The 26,665-nt window shown below is 28.0% G+C and overlaps 1 protein-coding gene across 25 annotated transcripts in view; it reads left to right on the top strand.

The window, feature by feature from the left end:
• Positions 1-19,056, top strand: part of lap (phosphatidylinositol-binding clathrin assembly protein lap) — a 93,035-nt gene extending 73,979 nt beyond the window's left edge. For 17 of the 25 annotated variants that reach the window (XM_075290034.1, XM_075290038.1, XM_075290036.1 and 14 more), the window contains 2 exons: positions 2,690-2,779; positions 12,882-19,056. In XM_075290034.1, the coding sequence (XP_075146149.1) occupies positions 2,690-2,779; positions 12,882-13,079 (288 nt within the window). In that variant the 3' untranslated portion in view covers positions 13,080-19,056. The remainder of the gene's footprint in view (positions 1-2,689; positions 2,780-12,881) is intronic. The other 8 variants (XM_075290042.1, XM_075290045.1, XM_075290049.1 and 5 more) reach the window with 3 other exon arrangements.
• The last annotated feature ends 7,609 nt before the right edge of the window (positions 19,057-26,665 follow it).

The following is a 26,665-nucleotide window of genomic DNA, read 5'->3' as shown; positions in this document are numbered from 1 at the left end:
GGCAAATCAGATAAAAACTACGGTTTCTAGAAACCCAAGGAGTTAAATCGGGAAATCGTTCTTATGGGGGCTATACTAAAACACGAAAATACCTCTAGATTTCCAATTTCAGGCAAATAGGATAAAAACTTCGGATTCTAGATGCCCAAGAAGTAAAATCGGGAGATCGGTCTATATGGGGGCTATACCAAAATATGGACCGATACTCACAATTTTTGGCACACGTATTTGTGGTCCTACAATACCTCTAGATTTCCAATTTCAGGTAAATTGAATAAAAACTGCGGTTTCTATAAGCCCAAGAAGTAAAATCGGGAGATCGGTCTATATGGGGGCCATACCAAAACATGGACCGATACGCACCATTTGTGGCACACCTCTTTATGGTCATAAAATACCTCTAGATTTCAAATTTCAGACAAATTGGATAAAAAATTCGGATTCTAGCAGTCCAAGAAGTAAAATCGGGAAATCGGTCTATATGGGGGCTATACCAAAATATGGACCGATACTCACCATTTTCGGCACACCTCTTTGTGGTCCTAAAATACCTTTAGATTTCCAATTTCAGACAAATTGGGTAAAAACCTACGGTTTCTATAAGCCCAAGACCCCAAATCGGGAGGTCGTTTTATATGGGGACCATACCAAAACATGGACCTATACTCACAATTTTTGGCACACGTATTTGTGGTCGTACAATACCTCTAGATTTCCAATTTCAAGTAAATTGAATAAAAACTGCGGTTTCTATAAGCCCAAGAAGTAAAATCGGGAGATCGGTCTATATGGGGGCTATACCAAAATATAGACCGATACTCACAATTTTCGGCACACGTATTTGTGGTCCTACAATACCTCTAGATTTCCCATTTCAGGTAAATTGGATAAAAACTGCGGTTTCTATAAGCGCAAGAAATAAAATCGGGAGATCGGTCTATATGGGGGCTATACCAAAACATGGACCGATACTCACTATTTTTGGCACGCCTCTTAATGGTCATAAAATACCTCTAGATTTCAAATTCAAATCGGATAAAAACTACGATTTCTATAAGCCCAAGACCCCAAATCGGGAGGTCGGTTTATATGGGGACTATATCAAAACCTGGACCGATATAGCCCATCTTCGAACTTGACCTGCCTGCAGACAAAAGACGAGTTTGTGCAAAATTTCAGCACGATTGCTTCATTATTGAAGACTGTAGCGTGATTACAACAGACAGACAGACAGACAGACAGACAGACAGACAGACGGACAGACGGACATCGTTATATCGTCTTAGAATTTCTCCCTGATCAAGAATATATATACTTTATATAGTCGGAAATCGATATTTCGATGTGTTACAAACGGAATGACAAACTTATTATACCCCCGTCACCATTCTATGGTGGTGGGTATAAAAATACGAAATAGGGATATAAGAAAAACGAAACATCGAGACGTTTAATATAAAGAAAATAATTTAAAGTATCAAAGCACATGATAAAATAAATAATTAAAATATAAAATTTTGTAAATTAAACAAAATAAATGCAAAAGTTAACTTAAATTGAGAACTTTTATTAACAATAAGTACCAGTCAATTTAAAAATAATCCTATTTTAAAAAAATTTAAACAATTGCATTTAATCAATGTGTTAAGTTACTTCATATTAATTTAACAAATATCTATAAAACTTTTGGATTTCTTAAAATTCCTCGATCTCATTCTTGTTTTTTTTTGATGGCACAAATTTCAAATGTTTGCCAAGAAGAAAAGAAAATTTTGTTGAAATGTTTTTCGGGAATTTTTTTTCAAATCATTTGCAATTGAACTTTAAGAATTTTTTAATTTTGTTTTTGGGAAACCATCTTACCACCTTAGTAATAATGAAAATCTTTCAAGGGAATAAAGCACCGGTTTTGTCCTAATTTTCTCAAACACTATTTAGTATATTTATTTATTATAGAATATTAATATATATATAAATGTGTATAAGAAAAGGCTAATAATATTTAATAAATTTATGTTTATTCTTGTTTCTTTTTTTTTCAAATATTTTTATATATATATACAAAAATTTCATTTTGTTTTTAAACTAACATATTTTTTGTTTTCCCCGTTTTTTTTTTGTTTTACATTTTCTTTTTATGTTTCCGTTTCCGTTTATGTTTTGGTTTTGCTACATGGTTTTATAAATGTATCTCTCCTTTGTGCGCCCACCCTACCCCTTTAACCATCAAAAAATCACCACTGCAACCAACAACAACCCGCTCACCTATAAAAAAATAAATAAACCAACTCCCTCTTGAACATCTCGTCATTGTAATCATCAACAACATTTTCCAACGTTATATGCTAATACGGCGTAACAATGCGTTACGGCGTTATTGTGTTGTTGTAACAAATTCAAATTGAAATATGTGAAATTAATTAAATTATTAATCCTATAACTGCCACCCTAATAAATAAAAAAAAACTACGACGATATATATTTTTTTGTATTAAATATGTACAATTAACAAATTTTATATGTTTGTTTTTTATAATAAAAAAATAACTGCCCTCGATTTTTTTACATTACAAAACACACACACATACGAATTGTAATAAAAATACTCTAAATTATTATGATTATGATAACTACATGTCCTTATAAAATAAAACAAAAAATTATATTGATTTTATAATAATTGTATTAGGCACATGGCATGACCGTAAGTCCTGCGCCAATCACAATTAACCATCCGTATATACATGCTAATTATCCTGTAATACCAAATTATATGCAGGTAAGATTTAATTTATTTTATTTAGTTTACATAGGTTTTTTTATTTTATATAGAGAGTTTTTTATGTTGAACAATTTTATAGTTTTGTTTAAATATTTTTTATTAATATTTTTATTTGTTATAAAAATATTGTTTTTTATTAAACATTTTTTTTCCTTGGTAATTTTTTCCTTGGTAATTAATTTTATTGCATTTTTTGTTCTTTTTTTATTAATTTAATGTATTTAAGTTCATCATAATCACTTACTAATAAAAACAATAACCAAATAACTTCTACTGTACTATTTATCTCTCACCTTTGAATTTAACAAGTAATTAACAAAGTGAAAAAACACGTATTTTTTTTTTTAAATAAACGCGTTTCAATAAAATTTCCCTTTCCTCTATCCCTAGTCCGCTATTGATCTAACTGCTACTCTTATAACAATTCCTGTCTTTGAAATATTTTAATCTATAATTTATATATTTATTTATTAGCAATGTCATGAGTAAAAGAAATTGTTTTTGTAGACTAAATTTTAAGTTCATTAATATTTGTAGTTGCAATGATATGAACCAAGAGGAAATTCCGAAATATTAAACAAATAAGAAAGACCTCAAGTCGAAGAGGAGACCAATTTTGATATACTGCATGGAAAAACGTATTACCAAAGTCTTTTCAATTAAAACGAATTAAACAAAAATTAATTGACACATTTATTTTTTTAAACAAATTAAAAAAGCAAACGTTGTTAATTAAAATATTAATTTTAATTAGATAAAAATTTATTTTCCTATTAACAATATGATTGAAAATTTTGCCAATAAAAAAAGAGTTCCTATTCATTAGTAATTAGTCTTATATTCATTGGTTCATTAAATTTTTATTTAAATCCAAAGAAATATCAAACAATAATTATAATCAAAAAATATAAGAAATTGCTAAATGATATGCAATCTTGTATAACCAAAAAAAAAAAACGTTTGCTGATTCAATCACGAAATTAATTGATCCAATTAATTTTTTAATTGAAGTGTCTTCAATCACAGAACTGATAGTATCAATTAAAAAATTAATTGACACTCTGTTTAAAAATTAACTGACAGTCAATTAAAAAATTAATTGATACTATTAATTTGTGTAATTGATTTTTGTTTCAATTAAAAAATTTGTTGAATCAATTAAACTTTTAATTGAATATTCAATTAAAAAATTAATTGATCCAATAAAAATATTAATTGATACTATTAATTTGTGTAATTGATTTTTGTTTCGATACCATTTTTTTAAATCAAACTAAGAACACAATATTAGTTATAATTAAACAATTAATTGTTCCATTTAACAATTTAATTAAAAAAATTAATCGATATCAATTGAAAAACTCAATTAATTTCTTAAGTGATTTAATTCAAAAGTTTAACTGAATAATTAATTGAATTAATTAAAAAACTGAGTTTTCCATTCGACATCAATTAAAATTTTGATGGATTCAATTAAAATCTTAATTAATTTTTGCAATCAACATCAATTAAAGTTTTAATAGAAACAGTTAACAAATTAATTGAAAGTTTTGGAATCATTAATTAAAAGTGGAAGTGAAGTTCAATAAATAATTGATTACATCAAAATTAGTAGAGTTTTGGATACAAAATAAATTAAATGTGTTAATGAACCAAGTAAAAATTAATTAAAAGTGTCGAAATAATTATTTATTTAAACAAATAAATTAAAAAGAAAAAGTTCGGCCAGGCCGAATCTTATGTACCCTCCACCATGAATTGTATAGAAATTTGTACTAAAGACGGTCATTCACAATCGAATTACCTGGGTAGCGGTAACACTTGCCGATGTCAAGGTATTTTAAAACTTCTTAACACCGTCTTCGCAATTGTAAGTTAGTAGTCCATACGGGGTATATATTAAACAAAAAAAAGGCCGATTAAATACGTATATAACGCAGTTTGACAAAATTTTCTATAGAAATAAAATTTTGACAAAATTTTCTTTAGCAATAAAATTTTGACAAAATTTCCTATAGAAATAAAATTTTGACAAAATTTTCTATAGAAATAAAATTTTGACAAAATTTTCTATAGAAATAAAATTTGGACAAAATTTTCTATAGAAATAAAATTTTGACAAAATTTTCTATAGAAATAAAATTTTGACAAAATTTTCTATAGAAATAAAATTTTGACAAAATTTTCTATAGAAATAAAATTTTGACAAAATTTTTTATAGAAATAAAATTTTGACAAAATTTTCTATAGAAATAAAATTTTGACAAAATTTCCTATAGAAATAAAATTTTGACAAAATTTTTTATAGAAATAAAATTTTGACAAAATTTTTTATAGAAATAAAATTTTGACAAAATTTTCTATAGATATAAAATGTTGGTAGATTATTTTTGGGGATCGGCTATATATAACTATAGACCGATATAGACCAATTTTGGCATGGTTGTTAGCGGTCATATACTAGCGCAATGTACCAAATTTCACCACGTACCAAATTTCAACCGGAATGGATGAATTTTACTCCTCCAAGAGCTCCAGAGGTCAAATCTGGGGATCGGTTTAAATGGGGGTTATATATAATTAAGACCGGTATGGACCAATTTTTTGCATGGTTGTTAGAGACCATATACTAACGCCACGTACCAAATTCCAACCGGATCGGTTGAATTTTGCTCTTCCAAGGGGCTACATATAATTATGGACTATTGAAATAAAATGTTGACAAAATTTTCCATAGGAATAAAATTTTGACAAAATTTTCTATAGAAATAAAATTTTGACAAAATTTTCTATAGAAATAAAATTTTGACAAAATTTTCTATAGAAATAAAATCTTGACAAAATTTTCTATAGGAATAAAATTTTGACAAAATTTTCTATAGAAATAAAAATTTGGCATAATTTTCTATAGAAATAAAAATTTGGCATAATTTTCTATAAAAATAAAATTTTGACAACATTTTCAATAGAAATAAATTTTTGACAATATTTTCTATTGAAATAAAATTTTGACAAAATTTTCTATAGAAATAAAATGTGGACAAAATTTTCTATAGATATAAAATTTTGACAACATTTTCTAAAAAATAAAATATTGACGAATTTTTCCATAGAAATTAACATTTTGACAAACTTTTCTACAGAAATAAAATTTTTACAAAATTTTCTATAGAAATAAAATTTTGACAAAATTTTCTATAGAAATAAAATCTTGACAACATTTTTTATATTAATAAAATTTTGACAAAATTTTCTATAGTAATAAAATTTTGACAAAATTTTCTATAGATATAAAATTTTGGTAGATTATTTTTGGGGATCGGCTATATATAACTATAGACCGATATAGACCAATTTTGGCATGGTTGTTAGCGGTCATATACTAGCGCAATGTACACAAATTTCACCACGTACCAAATTTCAACCGGATTGGATGAATTTTGCTCCTCCAAGAGCTCCAGAGGTCAAATCTGGGGATCGGTTTGAATGGGGGTTATATATAATTAAGACCGGTATGGACCAATTTTTTGCATGGTTGTTAGAGACCATATACTAACGCCACGTACCAAATTCCAACCGGATCGGTTGAATTTTGCTCTTCCAAGGTGCTCCGGAGGTCAAATCTTGGGATCGGTTATATGGGGGCTACATATAATTATGGACCGATATGGACCAATTCCTGCGTGGTTGTTAGAGACCATGTACTAACACCACGTACCAAATTTCAAGCGGATCGGATGAAGGTTGCACCTCCAAGAGGCTCCGCAAGGCAAATCGGGGGATCGGTTTATATTGGGACTATATATAATTATGGACCGATATGGACCAATTCCTGCATGGTTGTTAGAGACCATATACTAAGACCATGTACCAAATTTTAACCGGATCGGATGAATTTTGCTCATCCATGAGGCTCCGGCTTGTTTCGTTCGGAAGTTAGCGTGATTTCAACAAACGGACGGACGGACATGCTTATATCGACTTAGAATTTCACAACGACCCAGAATATATATACTTTATGGGGTCTTAGAGCAATATTTCGATGTGTTACAAACGGAATGACAAAGTTAATATACTCCCCATCCTATGGTGGAGGGCATAAATACACTTGAAAGTGGAAGTGGAATTCAAAAGAAAATTGATTACATCAATAAAAAAATTAAATGAATTTTGGATTAAACTCAATTGAAGGTGTCGACAAATTTTATATTTCGATTCCTAATTAATTCTTTGATTAATAATATCATTTTCCAAAATTTATTTGGATCCATTAATTTCGTGATTGAATTCGAAAAAGAATTCTTAGCCAATTAATGGACAAACGGACAGATAGTCATAGTTATTATGGCTTAGGGGATGATCCTTATCCGATCACTATATTGTACAATGTTTCGCTTCAAATGAGACCTTTTCAAGTAAATATGACCACTTTTTTGCAACTCATACGAAACCATTTTCAAATCAAATGAGACATTTTTTCACTTCAAATTATAGTTTATATTCATGCATTTTGGCTTGTTTCGCTTTCAGAATAAGATGGAAAATTAAATTTTTAATTGGATTATTTGGCATTTTTAATTGGTGCTATCATTTCCGTAATTGAACAAGTTGGAATTAAGAATTAATTGGTGCAATAAATATCATGTTTAAAGTCGAAAAGTTATTTTTTATTTGTGGATAAATCTTTCCTGTTGGTTCTCTCATAACACCTTACATTTTATTTTTAAACATTCTATCGCAAACATTCAAATAAAGTACAACAATAATCAATATAACGTGAATATAGCTACACAAAAAATCTATAGTAGAGCTAATGTATTGTTTTTATTATTATTATTTTTTAAGCTAAAATAATGCGTAGTTGCGAATATAATAGTATTAATATTATATTATTAATTATAGATAACTGAACTTACACAAATTGGTTATATATTTCTAAGGTGTGCTAAATTATAAGAATAATAAAACCTCAAAGTCCATACAATATAGTTTGTAGTCCTTTTAGAAAATTTTATTATACAAATATTTTTATTAACAAATTAATTTAAAAGAAAAGAATTTAACTGAATTGTATCAATGTTAACAATTAACTTTTCAATTGATATATTTAAATATAATGATAATTTCATTGAGAGCTACGGTGGTGCGCAATGGTGAGCCGAGCTTCAAAATGTTTTTCAGAAGGTCATTTGAAGGACATTGAGCTAAACATAGAATTAGGCAGTACTCAATGATTAGAGAGGAGTTCACCATCTTTGGAACAGGGATGGAAAATACAATTTTTAAGAAAGTGCAAAAAAGGTATTTTCTGGGCGAAAAAGTACATTTCACTAAATCTACTACGGCCATGAGTTCGTCCAATTAATTTCTAATTAGACTGCCATTCTGCAAAAATTTCTAACGGAATCACGTTTTTGTTGGTTTAATACTTTAAAATTGAAAAAAAAAAGAATATATATAATTCCCTTTTTTCTCTTGCCGGGAAATAATTTAGTTAAACGAGGAATTTTTTACCTTTCCTGATATAATTTTTTCTTGTGAAAACTCAACTGATTTGAACTTTTGTTTCAAGGATTTTTCCATAATTTCTTATTTCAAAAATATTATCAGTATCCCAACAAAAATTTCATTTTCAAGAGCCCCTTCAGAGTGCATTTCAATCTTTTCTTTAATATAAAAATGAAAATCAAATTTTGTTTATCAATTCCTCAATTTTAGTTTAGTTCTAAATCCGCTTACAACACAGAAAAAAATTTCACAAAAAATTTTCCAATTAAATTTTTAATTGAGTTTTTAAACATATTCAATTAAAAATTAAATTGAATCAACAAATTTATTTAATGAAACAAAAATCAATCACAAAAATTAATAGTATCAATTAATTTTTTAATTAATCTTCAATTAATTTTTTTAACTGATACTACCATTTTTGTGATTGAAGACATTTCAATTAAAAATTAATTGGATCAATTAATTTCGTGATTGAATCAGAAAAAAGTTTTGTGTGAAGGATTACCGATGGATAATTTCGTAATATAGATTCCCATGGATTTCCGACCCAAAATATTCTTGAAATTCAAGAAAATCTTGCTTTTGACTCTGCCTTTTACAAAATCAAGATTTTCTTGCCGCATGAACTAGTCTGTTTTGCCAAATTTGTAGGGATGTAGGTTCAGTACACCGAAAAAGACCTTAAGCAAATAAGTTTGTTAAAGACTTTCTCAAAAAAATTAAAATATTTTGCCATGAAAATTATTGTACCATGAAAATTGATATCGGTTCAAAACTGTGTGCACAAAAGGTACTAAATCATTCTTGGGGTACTATGGTACTGACCACGGTGAAAAAGTATTGAAAAAAGTAAAATGCAGTACTATAGCATTTACCATCCACTATACCCAATTTTACTTTATCACTCCACTATGAGAATCTTTCTTCTCTTTAACATAATATTTTTTAATTTAAATTTTAAAAAATATGCACAAATGAAGCATAAAATTTGACTTCATTAAATTTTTGCACTAATTAGTTCAGAATTTCCTAAAATTACTACATTTTACTAAATGTTCTTGAACATCGTATGACACTTTTTATACCCTCCACCATAGGATGGGGGGTATATTAACTTTGTCATTCCGTTTGTAACACATCGAAATATTGCTCTAAGAACCCATAAAGTATATATATTCTGGGTCGTGGTGAAATTCTGAGTCGATATAAGCATGTGCGTCCGTCTGTTGAAATCACGCTAACTTCCGAACGAATCAAGCCATCGACTTGGAACTTGGCACAAGTAGTTGATATTGATGTAGGTCGGATGGTATTGCAAATGAGCCATATCGGACCACTTTTACGTATAGCCCCCATATAAACAGACCCCATGATTTGACATCCGGAGCCTCCTCCAAGAGGCTCATAAGTTCCGGTTGAAATTTGGTACGTGGTGTTATTATATGGTCTGACAACCATGAAAAAATTGGTCCATAATTATATATAGCCCCCATATAAACCGATCCCCAGATATGACCTCCGGAGCGCCTTGGAGGAGCAAAATTCATCCGATCCGGTTGAAATTTAGTACGTAGTGTTAGTATATGATCTCTAACAACCATGCAAAAATTGGTCCATATCGGTCTATAATTATATATAGCCCCCATATAGACCGATCTCCAGATATGACCTCCACAACCTCTTGGAGGAGCAAAATTCATCCGATCCGGTTGAAATTTGGTACGTGGTGTTAGTATATGATCTCTAACAACCATGCAAAAATTGCGCCATATCGGTCCATAGTTATATATATCCCTCATATAAATAAAATTCATCCGATCCGGTTGAATTTTGGTACGTGGTGTTAGTATATGATCTCTAACAACCATGGAAAAATTGGTCCATATCGGTCCATAATTATATATCCCCCATATAAACCGATCCCCAGATTTGACCTCCGGAGCCCCTTAGAGGAGCAAAATTCATCCCATTCGGTTGAAATTTGGTACATAGCACTAGTATATGGCCGCTAACAGCCATGAAACAAATGGACCATATTGGTCTTTAGTTATATATAGCCGATGGCCAATCACACAAAAATTGGTCCATATCGCCAAAAATAATCTACCAAAATTTTATTTCTATAGAAAATTTTGTCAAAATTTTATTACTATAGAAAATCTTGTCAAAATTTGTTGTCAAAATGTTGTCAAACTGAATTATATACGTATTTAATCGGCTTTTTTGTTTTGTTTAATATAAACCCCGTATGGTCTAACTTACAATTTAGAAGACGGTGTTAAGATGTTTTAAGATACCTTGCCATCGGCAAGTTTTACCGCAAGCCAAGTAATTCGATTGTGGATTAAAGTCTTTAGTAGAAGTTTCTACGCAATCCATGGTGGAGGGTACATAAGATTCGGCATGGCCGAACTTACGGCCGTATATACTTGTTCCACATTATAACGCCAAATTCGTTCACTTTGAGGTATTCGAGCTCGACAACAATTACCGGATGTTATTTTATAGCTAAATTTAACGCAATTACACAATTAGGCTATTTTTTCTAACACACTCAGACGCAAAGGCTTTTGATGGCTGGCAAGCAATATAATGAGTTGTCAATAAATCATGGTATGGTATACTAGAGTGACCGCAACTTATATGGGGCAAAAAAAATGTCGGAATCTTGTTCGCCTTAACCCCACAAAACGAATCCCCTTTCCAGATATTGGGATTGCCAAAATTTGAGCCCGATTAAACGACGTTAACACGTGCCGCTCGTCGCTGAGTCAAACCGAGTTACGCAAGCCTTTAGCTTCGAAAACGCGACCTGGTGCCACTAGGAGCATTCGCCTTAACTCCACAAAACGAATCCCCTTTCCAGATATTGGGATAGCCAAAATTTGAGCCCGATAAACCGACGTTAACACGTGTTTATGTGAATTTTATTTATATGAGTGTTAACGTCGTTTAATCGGGCTCAAATTTTGGCTATCCAAATATCTGGAAAGGGGATTCGTTTTGTGGGGTTGAGGCGAATGCTCCTAGTGGCGCCAGGTCGCGTTTTCGAAGCTAAAGGCTGGCGTAACTCGGTTTGTCTCATAAATAACGTGTTAACGTCGTTTAATCGGGCTCAAATTTTGGCTATCCCAATATCTGGAAAGGGGATTCGTTTTGTGGGGTTAAGGCGAACAAGATTCCAACATTTTTTTTTTTTGCCCCATATAAGTTGCGGTCACTCTAATGGTATACATATATATTTCGACAGTTATACCTTTGTGAGCTCGTCAAAACTTCGAATCAGTTATCCTTTACAGTAGACATGTTCCTACAAAAAAAAAAAAATATATTTTTTTGTCTTCAATCACGAAATTAATCGATCCAATTGATTTTTAATTGAAATGTCTTCAATCACAGAAGTGATAGTATCAGTCACCGTAGTCAATTAAAAAATTAATTGATCCAAATAATAGATACAAGTAATTTTTCTGATTGATTTTTGTTTCAATTAAACAATTTGTTGAATCAATTAAATTTTTAAAACTTATTTAAATTTTAATATGAAAAATGTTGGTGATATTTTCCAATTGATTTTTAATTGAAATGTCTTCAATCACAGAAGTGATAGTATCAATCACCATAGGCAATTAAACAATTAATTGATCCAATTAAAAAAATAATTGATACAACTAATTTTGTTGATTGATTTTTGTTTCAATTAAAAAAAAATTTGTTGAATCAATTAAATTTTTAAAACTCATTTAAATTTTAATGTGAAAAATGTTTTTCTGTATATCAAAATAAAGTGAAAGAAAATTTCTATAGACAATTTAACTCTAATGAAAAAATTTGATTTTAATAAAATTTTTCCAAATATAAGAGAAGTTTCCTTATTTTAATTATTATTTAGTGTTCAGAGAAAAAATTTTCACCAAAATATTTTCAATTACAATTTTCATTGAATTTTCAAAAATATTCAATTAAACATTTAATTGAGGCAATCAATCGTAAAAATTCACAAAATTTAATTGATACTATAATAATAAATTTTATAATTGGATTAATTAATTTTTTAATTGACTTCTTTGATTTATATTATCATTTCTGTAATTGAAGACATTTCAATTATAAATTAATTGAATCAATTAATTTCGTAATTGAATCCAAAAATTATTTTTTTTGTGTGTTATTATTGTTATTATTTTTTTATTTATAAAATTACAAGGCGAATTCTAGTAAAATTCCAATGGATTTCCAGTCATATAGTTGTTTTTACAAAATTAATTTAGCACACCAAGGAATTATAATTAAAAAAAAATTATATAAATTATATAAAAATATATAAATTTTAGATATATGTTGAGAATTCTTTGACATACAACAACAACAACAAAATTACATTTATGCATGATTCTTAATTTTGTGATTGCGTATCCCTTCACAGTGAATTTAAATAAAGAAATCTACCCTGCCCTTTATGGAAAACTTTTGATAAAACAAAAGAATATTGCTTGTTAGCAGAAACGAAATTCTAATACCGTAACTGACCTATGGGTCTTCTTTGTTCTTTTTTTTTTGCTTGCTCTCTCTCTCAATTTTTGCATAGCAGGGGATGCCGGTGATGGGACAACCTATGATGGGCCAAGCCCCTTTGACTGGCGTACCACAGACGATGACAGCAGCGCCCATGGTGATGCAAACTAATAACGCGGCAATGGGTTTAATGCAGACGAATCAAACGCCGATGATGCAAACAAATGGAGGTAATAAAAGTGTGCCCCTAGATCCCTTTGGAGCGTTATAAATAAAAATAAATACCAGCAACAACAACAACAAGAAAACAATAAACTCAGTAACAAATACCAACAAAATAAAAGAAAATTATTAAGAACCTTAATTATAATTCTATACAAAAAAAAATATTTGTTAAAAATTTACTACACAAAAGGTATGAAAAAAAACCAACTCCTACCCTGATTGAAAAAAATTTATTAAAAAAAAAATATGTAATAAAAATAAAAGAGGGAAATACTACGAAAACAATATTAATTATTTAATATTATTATTATTATTACTATTATGTTGAAGAAATCTACAAAAAAACAAACGATATATTATTATTATTATTATTGGAAAATACTACAAAAAAACTAAAACTATATTAAAAACAAAAGAAAATTAGATGAAAATGATGATGAATATATTTATATTTAAACCATATAATAGAGAAAAACAAAAACATCCCCTAAACAAATTTAAATTGAAAACAAATTACCTATTATTTATTAGTTTACATTATAATTATTATTATTATTATTATTATTATATATTTATATATATATACATACAAACAAATCACTACTTATATATACCTATATGAAAACAAACGAAGAAGAAAACATTAAGTGAAAACAAACAAACAAAAAATCGTGAAAATATATTACTATATTAAAAACAAAAACAAAAAATATATACCACTGATAATGATCAATGATCATCTTAAATATTCTATATATCATTGTGTTTTCCCTTAACTCTCCAAATGTGGCTTTATTCTTTTTAGCTTGTGCTCTAAATTAGAAATGAAAACAACAAATTTACATAAAAAATGCTTATCTGGGATTTATAAAAAAAAAAAATAAATATAAATCCAATTTAAATTCCAGTGCAAATATCTCGAAAATGTCCAGACTTTAAGAAATTATTAAGGATTGTGTATAGATTTTTACACTTTTATATACCAAGGGATTTAATTAATTGGCCATATAACTATTTTTGAGATAATATTACAGAATAACGAAAATTTGAAAACTATTGGGATATATTTACATTTATCTACCTACAAGGCTGATAAAATTGTTTAATAAAATTTTGTAATATTTTAAAGAAAAAAAATGTAATTTCAAAACGAGAAGAGAGCAGAGATGGGATAGCCAAGTATATATTTTAGAGAATTTCATGTTAAATTCTAATGTGAATTCGAACTGAATTGAATTCTAACCATTTATAAAATATTACAATTCCCTGCCAAATTTTTTTTGAATATGACGGCACTTTTTACAACTCCCACTACGTCGAAAACAGTCGTATAAGATATCTTATGGTGTTTTCATTTTTCTGGAAAAAGTGCTTTGCCTTCATTTTGTCTGTACAGAGTGCGCATTTTTATAGTATTGTCAGCGACCTAAAAAAATGCATTTCAGCGGGTAGAAATGAGTTCAAAGGAGCAATCATGGCAATCGTCAAACTATCGTTTGTCGCCAGTGCTGAATGTGCCCGTAATTTGTCTCTACACGTTGCACTATTTTCACAACAGAATTCGAAGCCTTTTCGCATTTTTGCCTGTTTTCTTTTTTTTTTTAGAAAAGAAGCTAAAAAGTACATTTTCCGGGTAAAATGCAAAAAAGTGCGCTTTTTTACAAAAAAAAAAAAAAAAAGAAAACACCATCATTAATCTCATCGGAAAAGTACTATCACTATTGAGAAGTTGTACCACGCCAATTTTTTGGGTTTCTTCAGATAATTTTTACGAAGTTATTTACTTCTGGTGTTTCACAAAATATCAAAAAGGAATTTCTAACAATATTGATGCAAAATACTTTCAACATGTTGGTTACATTTTCCATCACAGTTCGCTATTGTTATATCACTCATGAGTCTATGGTAGCGATTGAGATAAAATTCAACTATGAAATGCTGGAATTCAAATGACTTCATATATACCATATAGTCTCAATAGTCGTCGTTGACACACTAAAAATAAATCCATAAGCCTTCAAATATTTTAGCAATGCTTAAATTCAAAACAATGAATTCAGTTTGATTTCTAATGCCATGCATTACGATGGCATAATGATCTGATTTTTTTCGATACTTTATTCAAAATTAATTCTTGAATACTTCTAAATAGCGCCGAGTGATATAAATGCTTGAATTCAAATTGAATTCAGTATGAATTCATATTAGAAAACAAACTGAAACCAATTTAAATTCCAGCAATTTTGTAGAAATTATGATGAAATTGCTATCGTAAGAAGTTCTATGCACACAAAAAAATATGTTTTTTGTCTGCAATGACGAAATTTATTAATCCAATTATTTTTAATTGAAATGTCTTCAATCAAAGAATTGAAAGAATCAATCATCAGAGTCAATTAAAATATTAATTGATCCTATCAAAATTTTTGTGATTGATTTTGGTTTCAATTAAAAAATTTTTCCAATCAATTAATTTTTTAATTGAATATTTTTTAGAATTCAATTGAAATTTTAATTGAAAAATTTGTATATATTTTTTCTATGCATAGTCACCTTTTAAATGTGGAATTCAGTATGAATTCATATTAGAAATCAAACTGAATCCAATTTAAGTTCCAGCAAATTTATAGAAATTATGATGTATAGATCCCATCGTTGACCGACAAAGAAATTCCATACCCCTTCAAACATTTTTGCATTGAAGAAATGCTTAAATTCAAAACGCCTTCAAATATACATTTGCTGGAATTCAAGTTGGATTCAGTATGATTTCTAATACGATGAATTACGATGGCATGATGATTTGAAGTTGTTCGAAACTTTATTCGAAATTAATTCTTGAATACTTTTAAATAGCGTCGTGTGATTTAAATGCCGGAATTCAAATTGAATTCAATTGGAAAGCAAATTGAATTCAGTATGAATTCATATTCGAAATAAAACTGAATTCAATTTAAGTTCCAGCAAATTTAATGATGGTGAAATTTCTAAATTACGATGGCATGATGATTTGAAGTTGTTCGATACTTTATTCAAAATTAATTCTTGAATACTTCTAAATAGCGTCGTGTGATTTAAATGCCGGAATTCAAATTGAATTCAATTTGAAAGCAAATTGAATTCAGTATGAATTCATATTCGAAATAAAACTGAATACAATTTAAGTTCCAGCAAATTTAATGATGGTGAAATTTCTAAATCTTAGACTCTATGAAAAGCGGATTCCTCAAAAAAATATTTTTTTCCTGCAATGAAGAAATCTTCAATCACAGAAATGAAAGAATCAATCACCAAAGTTAATTAAAAAATTAATTGATCCAATTAAAATTTTTGTGATTGATTTTTGTTTCAATTAAAAAATTTGTTCAATCAATTCATTATTTAATTGAATTTTTTTTTTTAACTCAATTGAAACTCAATTGAAATTGGTGGAACGAAAACATCAAAATGGTAACACTTCAGACCATTCCATCTTTGGAAAAATTCGCCATAAATGGTGTCTTATACCATACTCTTTGACACACCGTTTGTATTCTGTTTTTTTTCATCATATGAGAAAAGTTCCTAACTATCCCTTGATGAGCAATATTTATACACTTGAATTCCATTTGGATACACTGAAAGAAGAGGTTACTTTCTGTCGAAAGAAATCTTATACAAACAAAAATTTTTTGACGCTAAAAAATCTTTTAAAGCAAAATAAAAAATAACCACTCATCGCTTGCCATAATTTTGGTTTATTTGCTTTTAAAGAAAATGTTTTAAGGGGATTTCATTTCTGTAAAATTTCGTTTAGAAAGAAAAAGAAAGAAGAAAATGCTTTAAAGGGGAATTTGAATTCAAAATGATTTCATATTTAGATCAAGACATAGTTTAAAGCAAATACAAAAAATATATCCCAACGAATACAATATATTCTACAACGAATAATTTTAATGGATCCTCTCTCAGTACCTCTTCTTCTCTTGCCTTGGTATATAACAGCTTTCTCAGTTTTTAGCATTAGTTTTTTTTTAACAATTTGTATGTAAATGTTTTATGAAATAATCACAATTATTTAATAATGTGTGTTTTTGTAAAAAGCAGATGGAAAAATATACAACTATCTTGTATATTTTCTCATTTGTATAATTTCAATGTGCTATAGAAGAGATAACCATAATAATAACAACAACAACAAAAAAGTTCAATAATACAAATGCTTTAGATATTTTTGTGTGTAACTTGTAATTAAGTTTTAGTTATTTTATGTTGTAATAAAATAAAATGAATTTTCCTTGAAAAGTCCTAAATTACATGCTGGTATTGTGTCACAAATCTTATCTGTTACCATAATGGTAACAGACATTTGACTCTTAATTCTTAATATTCCGTACCAGCTTGGCCAACAATTCAAAAGTTCTTCTCAAACTTCTAATTTTCTTCTAAAATCTAATTTAGATTAAATGATCCAATGAAAATGATAGAATAGAAGCCTTAAATATCTGTCATAAATATTTGCAGCATACTTTTAGGAGGCAGTAGAACCTAATGATAACAGTAGAACCCAATAACCACAAGCATGGAAGAAAGGCTTAAATTCAACAAGCTTTCAAAAAAATTTTTTCAAAGAATTTGCTTAGAATCTAATTTGAGAAATTGTTGAGATAATCGTGTTCTCGATTAAAAAAAGACATTACCCTCAACATTGAAATTTTATAAAAAAAAAACAATTTCTGAAATTAAAACTAATTCGTAAGATTAAAACATATTTGAGTATGTGTTGAAGCCAAGCAATTTTTGGAGACAATTTGAATTTATATTGAAGATGGGGTTCAGCTTTAAATTGTTACGGTGTTACATATATAAAAAATGCTCATCAAATGTAACATACTTTCAGGATATATTAAATAATTCAGTAAAAGCATATCTATATGAGCTTAAGAAATAAAGTTGCCCTTGTAAATTTTCAGGGTTTTTTAGGAAAATTCAAAACTAAAGAGAATATTAGCATTTTATTTTTGTAAAGTTAGTGAAAAGCTAAAATAAAACCCACAAAAGAAATAGATATGAAAAAAATGAACTAAACATAAATAAAACAAAAACGTCGCTTATGTATTAGAAAATATAAAAAATATGAAAACACTATAAATAAACATAAATATAAAGGTATTCTAGAGAATATATACACACACCAAGCATATACAATTAAAATGTGTCCACTGTTAAAAAAAAGAAATGAAAAAATCTAAAAAAATATAAAAATAAAAAAAAAACAATCGTTAGAAATTCAAAAAAATATTCAGGATATATATTTACATAATAATTTAACAAAAAAAAAATCCGCTTTGCAATAATTCCAAATATTTGCAAAATAATAATTGAGGAAAAAATCCCAGCAAGTCCATCTACATTTTTGTATTTATATACATAATTAATTAAATTTAATTTTTTTTATTGGATATTATACAAATAATTTTTTTTGTATTTACGTGCAAAATAAAAAAAGTGTCATTTATGTTTTTTTTTGATAAATTGTTTATATTTCGTTAAAATAAATGTTTTTAGAATTGTTTTTAATATAGAAATTATTCGAATCCACATTGTATTGTATTTATTTGTAAAATCTTGTGTTAAGCATTCCAATTTTTTCTATTAGATTTGAAAAAAAAAATGTTAGAACAAAATATAATTACTTTAAATTCTTATTTTATTTATAATTAAACATCAATTTTTTTTGTTTATTATATACATATTATATTTTGATTTCTTAATTTTCGATATTTTGTAAATATAACCAAAAGCAAATGTTGGTAATAATGATGATTACCATAAACTACACTACACTACATACATACATGCATATACATATATATGATTACAATTATAAAAAAAAATGAAAGAATATATAGAGTAGTTGTATAATATATAAATACAAAGAGCTGATGAAAATCAGAAGTGGAAATTCAACTCTCACAACAACTGATTATGTTTAAACCCAACAACAACAAAATAAAGTTTTAATTATGTTATAGTGATAATAACCATATTGTTTTTTTTTTGTTTATTTGAATTTAAAATCACTGTGTAACAGGGTATTATAAGTTCGGACATGTGTTGATAATCTCCAGTAGGGTAAATTTATTTTCTTCGAATGTTGTGCAAAGTCATACAACAAGTATATATAGAATACGGCTCTTATTCGAGACAGATGTTCCCTTGATTCTAGGCGCACTATCTTTACATACGCCTAAAGAAGAGTTTTCTTTTCGCAGCAACGAAATTTTAGACACACACAAAAAATTTTTTTTCTGATTCAATCACGAAATTAATTGATCCAATTAATTTTTTAATTGAAATGTCTTCAATCACAGAAATGATAGTATCAATTAAAAAATTAATTGGCAGTCAATTAAAAAATTAATTGATACAATTAAAAAATCAATTGATACTATTAATTTGTGTGATTGATTTTTATTTCAATTAAAAAATTTGTTGATTCAATTAAATTTTTAATTGAATATTTTTTAAAACTCAATTAAGATTTTAATTGGAAAAATTTTCCTGAAATTTTTTTCTGTGCACACCAAGTTTTCTTTCTATAATGTCCAATGTTACGTCGAAGTATTTAACCCTATCGTATATTGGTATAATCTTGCGCAAAAAACACGGTCCCATATATTAGATTACTTTAAGGCGCTTTCGTTACTAAGAAATGGTGTTGCCTTAGTGTTCCACTATTTTTTTATTAGAACCGAAAACGGCCTTAGTCTTCGTGAGGAAGAGGTGTATTTTAGCTTCTTCGAGTTCACATTCAGTTTCTTGTTCTAGTGGTATATAAAACTAACGATTGGTTTTGGTGTGATATCATTCTCTATTTTTTTTTACACTGACGAGAGACATTATATCATGCACAATAATGCGGCGATGGTGTGTTTAATATCTTAATCCTCTAATTTATATGGACCAACGGCTCGAATGAGATTTTCTCATTCACATGTAAGGAGGAAAGGAAAAGAACACCGTGTGCTACCATTCGTTAGAAGAGTCGAAGATTTTTTCATTCACAATGAGAGTTTTTACGTATTTTAATATAAAAAGAAAAAGAGAATAAATCCCAAGATTTGTCTCACCTTTCAGATCTTAACTAAAACATTACAAGTCTCTTTTCATTCACAATATAATTTCATTTTGGCTAGTTTATAGTATTATTTGATAGAAAAACAATGGTCGCATGAGCATTTTGTAAGTCTCACTTTTTAAAGGAACTTTTCGCCATTCTTACTACATGAAAGGTTGATAGGAATTGTGCACCCTTTGCTACCATTCGTTACAACAAATGAGTTTTGTTTTACGTATTTTAATATCATGAAAAAACTTTAATAGCTAGAATAAATCCCAAGATTTGTTTCACCTTTCAGATCTTAGCTAAAACGTTACTAGTCGTTTTTCATTCACAATGATTGAAATTTGGCAAGTTTGTAATATTATTTGATAGGAAAACATTGGTCGAATGAGCATTTTATAAGCCCCACTTTATCAAGGAATAGTGCACCCTTTGCTACCATTCGTTACAACAAAAAAGTCGAAGATGTTTTCATTCACAATGAGTTTTGTCTTACGTATTTTAATATCATAAAAAGACTTTTATAGCTAGAATAAATCCCAAGGTGTGTTTCACCTTTCAAGTCTTAACTAAAACATTACAAGTCAATTTTCATTCACAATATAATTTCAATTTGGCAAATTTATAGTATTATTTGATAGAAAAACATTGGTCGAATGAGCATTTTGTAAGTCTTACTTTTTAAATGAACTTTTCACCATTCTTACTACATGAAAGGTTGATAGGAATAGTGCACCTTTTGCTATCATTCGTTACAACAAAAATGTCGAAGATGTTTTCATTCACAATGAGTTTTGTCTTACGTATTTTAATATCATAAAAAAACTTTAATAGCTAGAATAAATCCCAAGATTTGTTTCACTTTTCAGGTCTTAACTAAAACGTTACTAGTCGTTTTTCATTCACAATGATTGCAATTTGACAAGTTTGTAATATTATTTGATAGGAAAACATTGGTCAAATGAGCATTTTATAAGCCCCACTCTATATCAAGGAACTTTCACGATTCTGAATAAAAAAGATTCAGTTGGATGTAGATGCATTGATGCATTTCTTTTCATTCACAATAACTTTGCGGATCAAGTTATAACGATAGGGTACCATTTCAACGAACATTTTGACATGTTGATCAAATTTGAAGTACATATTTTAAACAATGACTCATTTAATCTGAGTCATTGAGTCATAATGATCTCATTTAATTCACAATAAAATGCTCTGTTTTCCTCTTATCAAGACTTAATTAAAACGTTCCCATTCTCGTTTCTATCACAATAATTGGAATTTAACAGTTAATAGTATCTTTTTATAAAGAAATAGTGGTCAAATGAACTTTTTGTAAGCTCAGTTGGATACAGTTGTATTTATCAGTATTTATCAGTTTCGTTCATAATATATTTGTGAAGAAAATTATAACACTTTAATTCACAATAACTTGTACCGGGAAATTTCCTCTTAATTCCTTACGTAAAAAAAGGAGATGTTAAACAAAAATTCATGACACAACTATACTATTGCAACCAGCATTTTAGTATGTTGATCAAATTTAAAGAACATCTTTGATGCCAATGATCAAATCCCATTTAATTCACAATAATATGGACTGGGAAATTTGCTTTAACTTCATTGCGAAAAAAGAAGGAGGTGTTCAATAGGTTCACTCCATGATATTCTTTTAATACTTTAACTTAATTTAATGTTATTTATCGCTTGGGTCTGCACCTGATCTGGGGAGTTATTGATTAGCCTGCTTCCATTCACAATAAATAATTCTCTTACCCGTAAACACCAATCAAATTTCTCAATGATTATTTTTTCAGCTTTTTATAGTTTATTTTAACTAAACACTTTTGAATATTTAGGGATACAAGTAAAATTAAATACACATAGCAAAAAATTTAAAAAAGGTAACTACAAGAATTTCCAAGCACTTAGCTACGCTCTAAAAAAAAACTTTAACAATAGGAAACACAAATGAAAATTTAAATTCAAACCATTGTTGTATATTGATTAACATTAAACAATCATTGCAAATCAATAATACAAAAAAATGCTTGTAGATGAATAAAATAAAAAAAAAAAAAACAAAACGAAACAAAATTATTTTTTATTATCTTCAAACCGCTCTTCCTCCCACTTGAATGTAGAAAGAAATTTTGTGAAAAGTAAATACAAGAAAAATCATGACAATATTTTTTAAAGTGAAAAATGGAACAACCAACTGTTGAAATTTTTTGGGTTACAAAAAAAAAAAAAAAAAACGAAAATTTAAATTTATTAAAAGCTTAAGTGTTATTGAGATAAAAAAAATGTTGAGAAAATCTATTTCCTAAAAAAATCTATATAAAAAATAAAACTATAAAAAAACTACTGTACTATAAATCCAAATTTTAAGAAATTAAGAAAAACCAAAACAACCATCAAATATGCTGCAAGTCAATCTCTTTAGCTACCACCCAAATGAAGTCGATGTAAATCTCCATTATTTTTCAAAATTTATGTAGGAAATTATAACGCTCTAAAAAAACCTGGAACATTTAACAAAACAAAAGGAATATAATACCATAGATATACATACATAAAACAAAATTGTTAAATATCCACATTTGTTAAGTATAAAAACGAAAAACAAATTAGAAACAACTCAATGTACCCCTTCATAATTGAAGATTCGAAAGAAATTATAATAGCTCATATTTATTTTACCGAGAACTATGAGTAAATGAGTGACCCAGTAACATAATGTACGAGTAGATATCTCTAATGGAAATTTCACCCAAATGGTTATACCAGAAATACACATAAATCACACTTTGCAGATCAAAATCAAGCAAAAACCAAGAAAACCAAAAGAAAACTCACAAAAAAATATTATTAGCATTTATGTTGATGTATTAAACTATAAATTAAAAATAAATTATATATACATAAATATGTGAAAATTAAAAAAAAAATATAATGAAATAAATAAAAATATGGAAATTATAAAAAAAATAGTTCTTTTAAACAAATGGAAAGAAGTAAGAATGGTGAGTGTCATGGCTAGGCTGGTGTATTTTCTTTTAATAATGGGCTATTCAGACCACCATAACATTGGTAGATTGATTATAGAGTTACAATACTGGTGGTTATCAATCGCCAAGGTGGTGGTCCAAAAAAAAAAAAAAAAAACTGCAAGATCTCAAGATATAACAAGTATATACGGCCAGGCCGAACTCCACCGTGGATTGCATAGAAACTTCTAATAAAGACTGTCATCAACAATCGAATTACTTGGGTTGTGGTAATAATTTTTTGCATGACTGTTAGAGATCATATACTAACAACACGTGCCAATTTTCAACCGTATCGGATGTATTTTGCTTCTCTAAGAGGCTTCGGAAGTCAAATCTGGGGATCGGTTTATATGGGTGCTATATATATATTTATGTACCGATATGGGTCACTTTTTGCATGGTTGTTAGAGACCATATACTAACACCACGTACCAAATTTCAACCAGATCGGATGAATTTTGCTTCTCCAATAGGCTCCGTAAGTCAAATTTGGGGATCGGACTATATGGGGACTCTATATAATTATGGACCGATATGGATAATTTTTTGCATGATTGTTATAGATCATATACTAACAACACGTGCCAAATTTCAACCGGATCGGATGTATTTTGCTTCTCTAAGAGGCTTCGGAGGACAAATCTGAGGATCGGTTTATATGGGGGCTATATATATTTATGAACCGATATGGACCAACCGATGCATGGTTGTTAGAGATCATATACTAACACCACGTACCAAATTTCAACAGGATCGGATGAAATTTGCTCCTCCAAGAGGCTCTGGAGGTCAAATCTGGGGATCGGTTTATATGGGGGCTATACGTAAACGTAGTCCGATATGGTCCATTTTCAATATTATCCGACCTACATCAATAAAAACCATTTGTGCTAAGTTTCTAGTCGATAGCTTGTTTCGTTCGGAAATGAGCGTGATTTCCACAGACGGACGACCCAGAATATAGATATATACTTTATGGGGTCTTGGACCAATATTTCGATGTGTTACAAACGGAATGACAAAGTTAATATACCCCCATCCTATGGTGGAGTGAAAGTGTTATCTCCACAGTAAGTAGAATTCTACCAAAACTGGTAGATTTTTTACCATTTGGTAGAAAAAATATTCGCAAAAATTTTTATAGAAAAAAAATTGTTAAAATTCTTTATAGAAAAAAAAATTTTTTTGAAAAAAATTTCTCTGAAAATAATATTTTAACAACACTTTCTCTGAAAATAATATTTTAAAAAAAATTTCTCTGAAAATAATATTTTAACAAAATTTTCTGTAAAAAAAATTTTTGACAAAATTTTCTAACGAATTAAAATTTTTACCAAATTTTCTATAGAAATAAAATTTTCATTCGTTTTGTTTTGTTATTGTTGGTTTTTTTTCTTTTATCATTGTTGTTGTTTTTTTGATTTCAGCTTAAAACCATGCATTGACTAAACTACAAGTGTAGTTTAACCAACAGAGGAAAAGAATGTTTGTCAAATTTATTTGGGCAAAGCCCAATAGACTGCAAGATGGTTGGATGGACGCACGTTTCGGAATTACCACATTCCTCATCAGCATCCTCTACTTGCAGCAAAACTATCAACCAAAAAAATCTTTTCCCCTGTTGTTAAGCTACACATTTAGTTTAAATAAAAAAGCAATAACAATGATTAAAGAAAAAAAAAAAACAAACAATGACAAAACAAAACAATATTTTTTAAAAATCAATATTTTGAAAAATTTTTCTATAGAATCAAAATTTTGACAAAATTTTCAATAGAAATAAAATTTTAACAAAATTTTCTTCAGAAATAAAACTTTGACAACATTTTCTATAGAAAAAAAATTTAACAAAATTTTCTATAGAAATAAAATTTTAACAAATTTTTTTAATAGAAATAAAATTTTGACAAAATTTTCTATAGATTTTCTTATAGCAATAAAATTTTGACAAAATTTTCTACAGAAATAAAATTTTGACAAACTTTTTTATAGAAAAAACAAAAAATAGAAAATAAAAAAATTTATATAGACAAAATATTCACAAAATTATCTATAGAAATAAAATGTTGATAAATATTTCTATATAAATAAAATTTAAACCAATTTTTTATGGAAGTAACCCAGCAAAAAATGGAGCACTATTTCAGCATGATTATAAGGGAGAGAGGCAGTACCAACTGCTTACAAAACAACCGAATCAGCGCTGATTTTTGTGGGCGATGTCCCGATTTAGAGCAGCCTCTACATAGCGCTGATATAATTGCTCATTTTAATAGAAATATTGCTCACAAGTGATATATAATCTTGAGTATAGCATGTTGGCGTGAAGGAAAACAGCACTTTCATGCATCTATACTGCATGAATTAGTTGCAATAACGTAAACGAATGATCATAAACTAGTTTTGTTACACGTTAACGTTATTGCCACCGATTCATGCAGTGTGTATGCACTGCCTACTTTATTGTATACCAAAAAGCGCAACTAAACTCTTACTGCTGAAGTATTTTTTTGCTGGGAAAGTTTTGACAAAATGTTCTATAGGAATAAAATTTTGACAACAGTTTCCTCAAAAAATTGACAAAATTTTCTATACAAATAAAATTTTGACAACATTTTCTATAGAATCAAAATTTTGACAAAATTTTCGAAAGAAATAAACTTTTCACAAAATTTTCTATAGAAATAAAATTTTGACAAAATTTTCTATAGAAATAAAATTTTGACAAAATTTTCTATTAGATTAAAGTTTTGACAAAATTTTCTATAGGAATAAATTGTTGACAAAAGTTTCCAAAAAATTGACAAAATTTTCTATACATAAAATTTTGACAACATTTTCTATAGAATCAAAATTTTGACAAAATTTTCGAAAGAAATAAACTTTTGACAAAATTTTCTAAGAAATAAAATTTTGACAGAATTTTCTAAGAAATAAAATTTTGACAGAATTTTCTAAGAAATAAAATTTTGACAAAATTTTCTAAGAAATAAGATTTTGACAAAATTTTCTATAGAAATACAATTTTGACAAAATTTTCTATTAAATTAATATTTAGACATAATTTTCTATAGAAATAAAATTTTGACAAAATTTTCTATAGAAATAAAATTTGACAAAATTTTGTATAGAAATAAAATTTAAACAAACTTTTTAATAGATGTACAATTTTGAGAAAATTTTCTATAGAAACGAAAGTTTGACAAAATTTTCTATAGAAATAAAATGTTATTGTTGTTTTTGATCTCAGCTTAACCAACAGAGGAAAAGTATGCTTGTCAAATTTATTTATATAGACTGCAAGATGGTTGGATGTAAATTCGGGTAATTTATTCTGATAATTGGTTGATAGTTTTGCTGCAAGTAGAGGATGCTGATGAGGAATTTGGTAATTCCGAAACAGCTGTACATCCAACCATCTTGCAGTCTATAGGGCTTTGCCCAAATAAATTTGACAAGCATACTTTTCCT

The sequence above is a fragment of the Haematobia irritans genome, chromosome 1 (assembly GCF_050003625.1).
Source record: "Haematobia irritans isolate KBUSLIRL chromosome 1, ASM5000362v1, whole genome shotgun sequence".
Classification (NCBI taxonomy): Eukaryota; Metazoa; Arthropoda; class Insecta; order Diptera; family Muscidae; genus Haematobia; species Haematobia irritans.
Note: the sequence above shows the minus strand (reverse complement) of the source record. Positions and strands in the feature narration are given on the sequence as shown.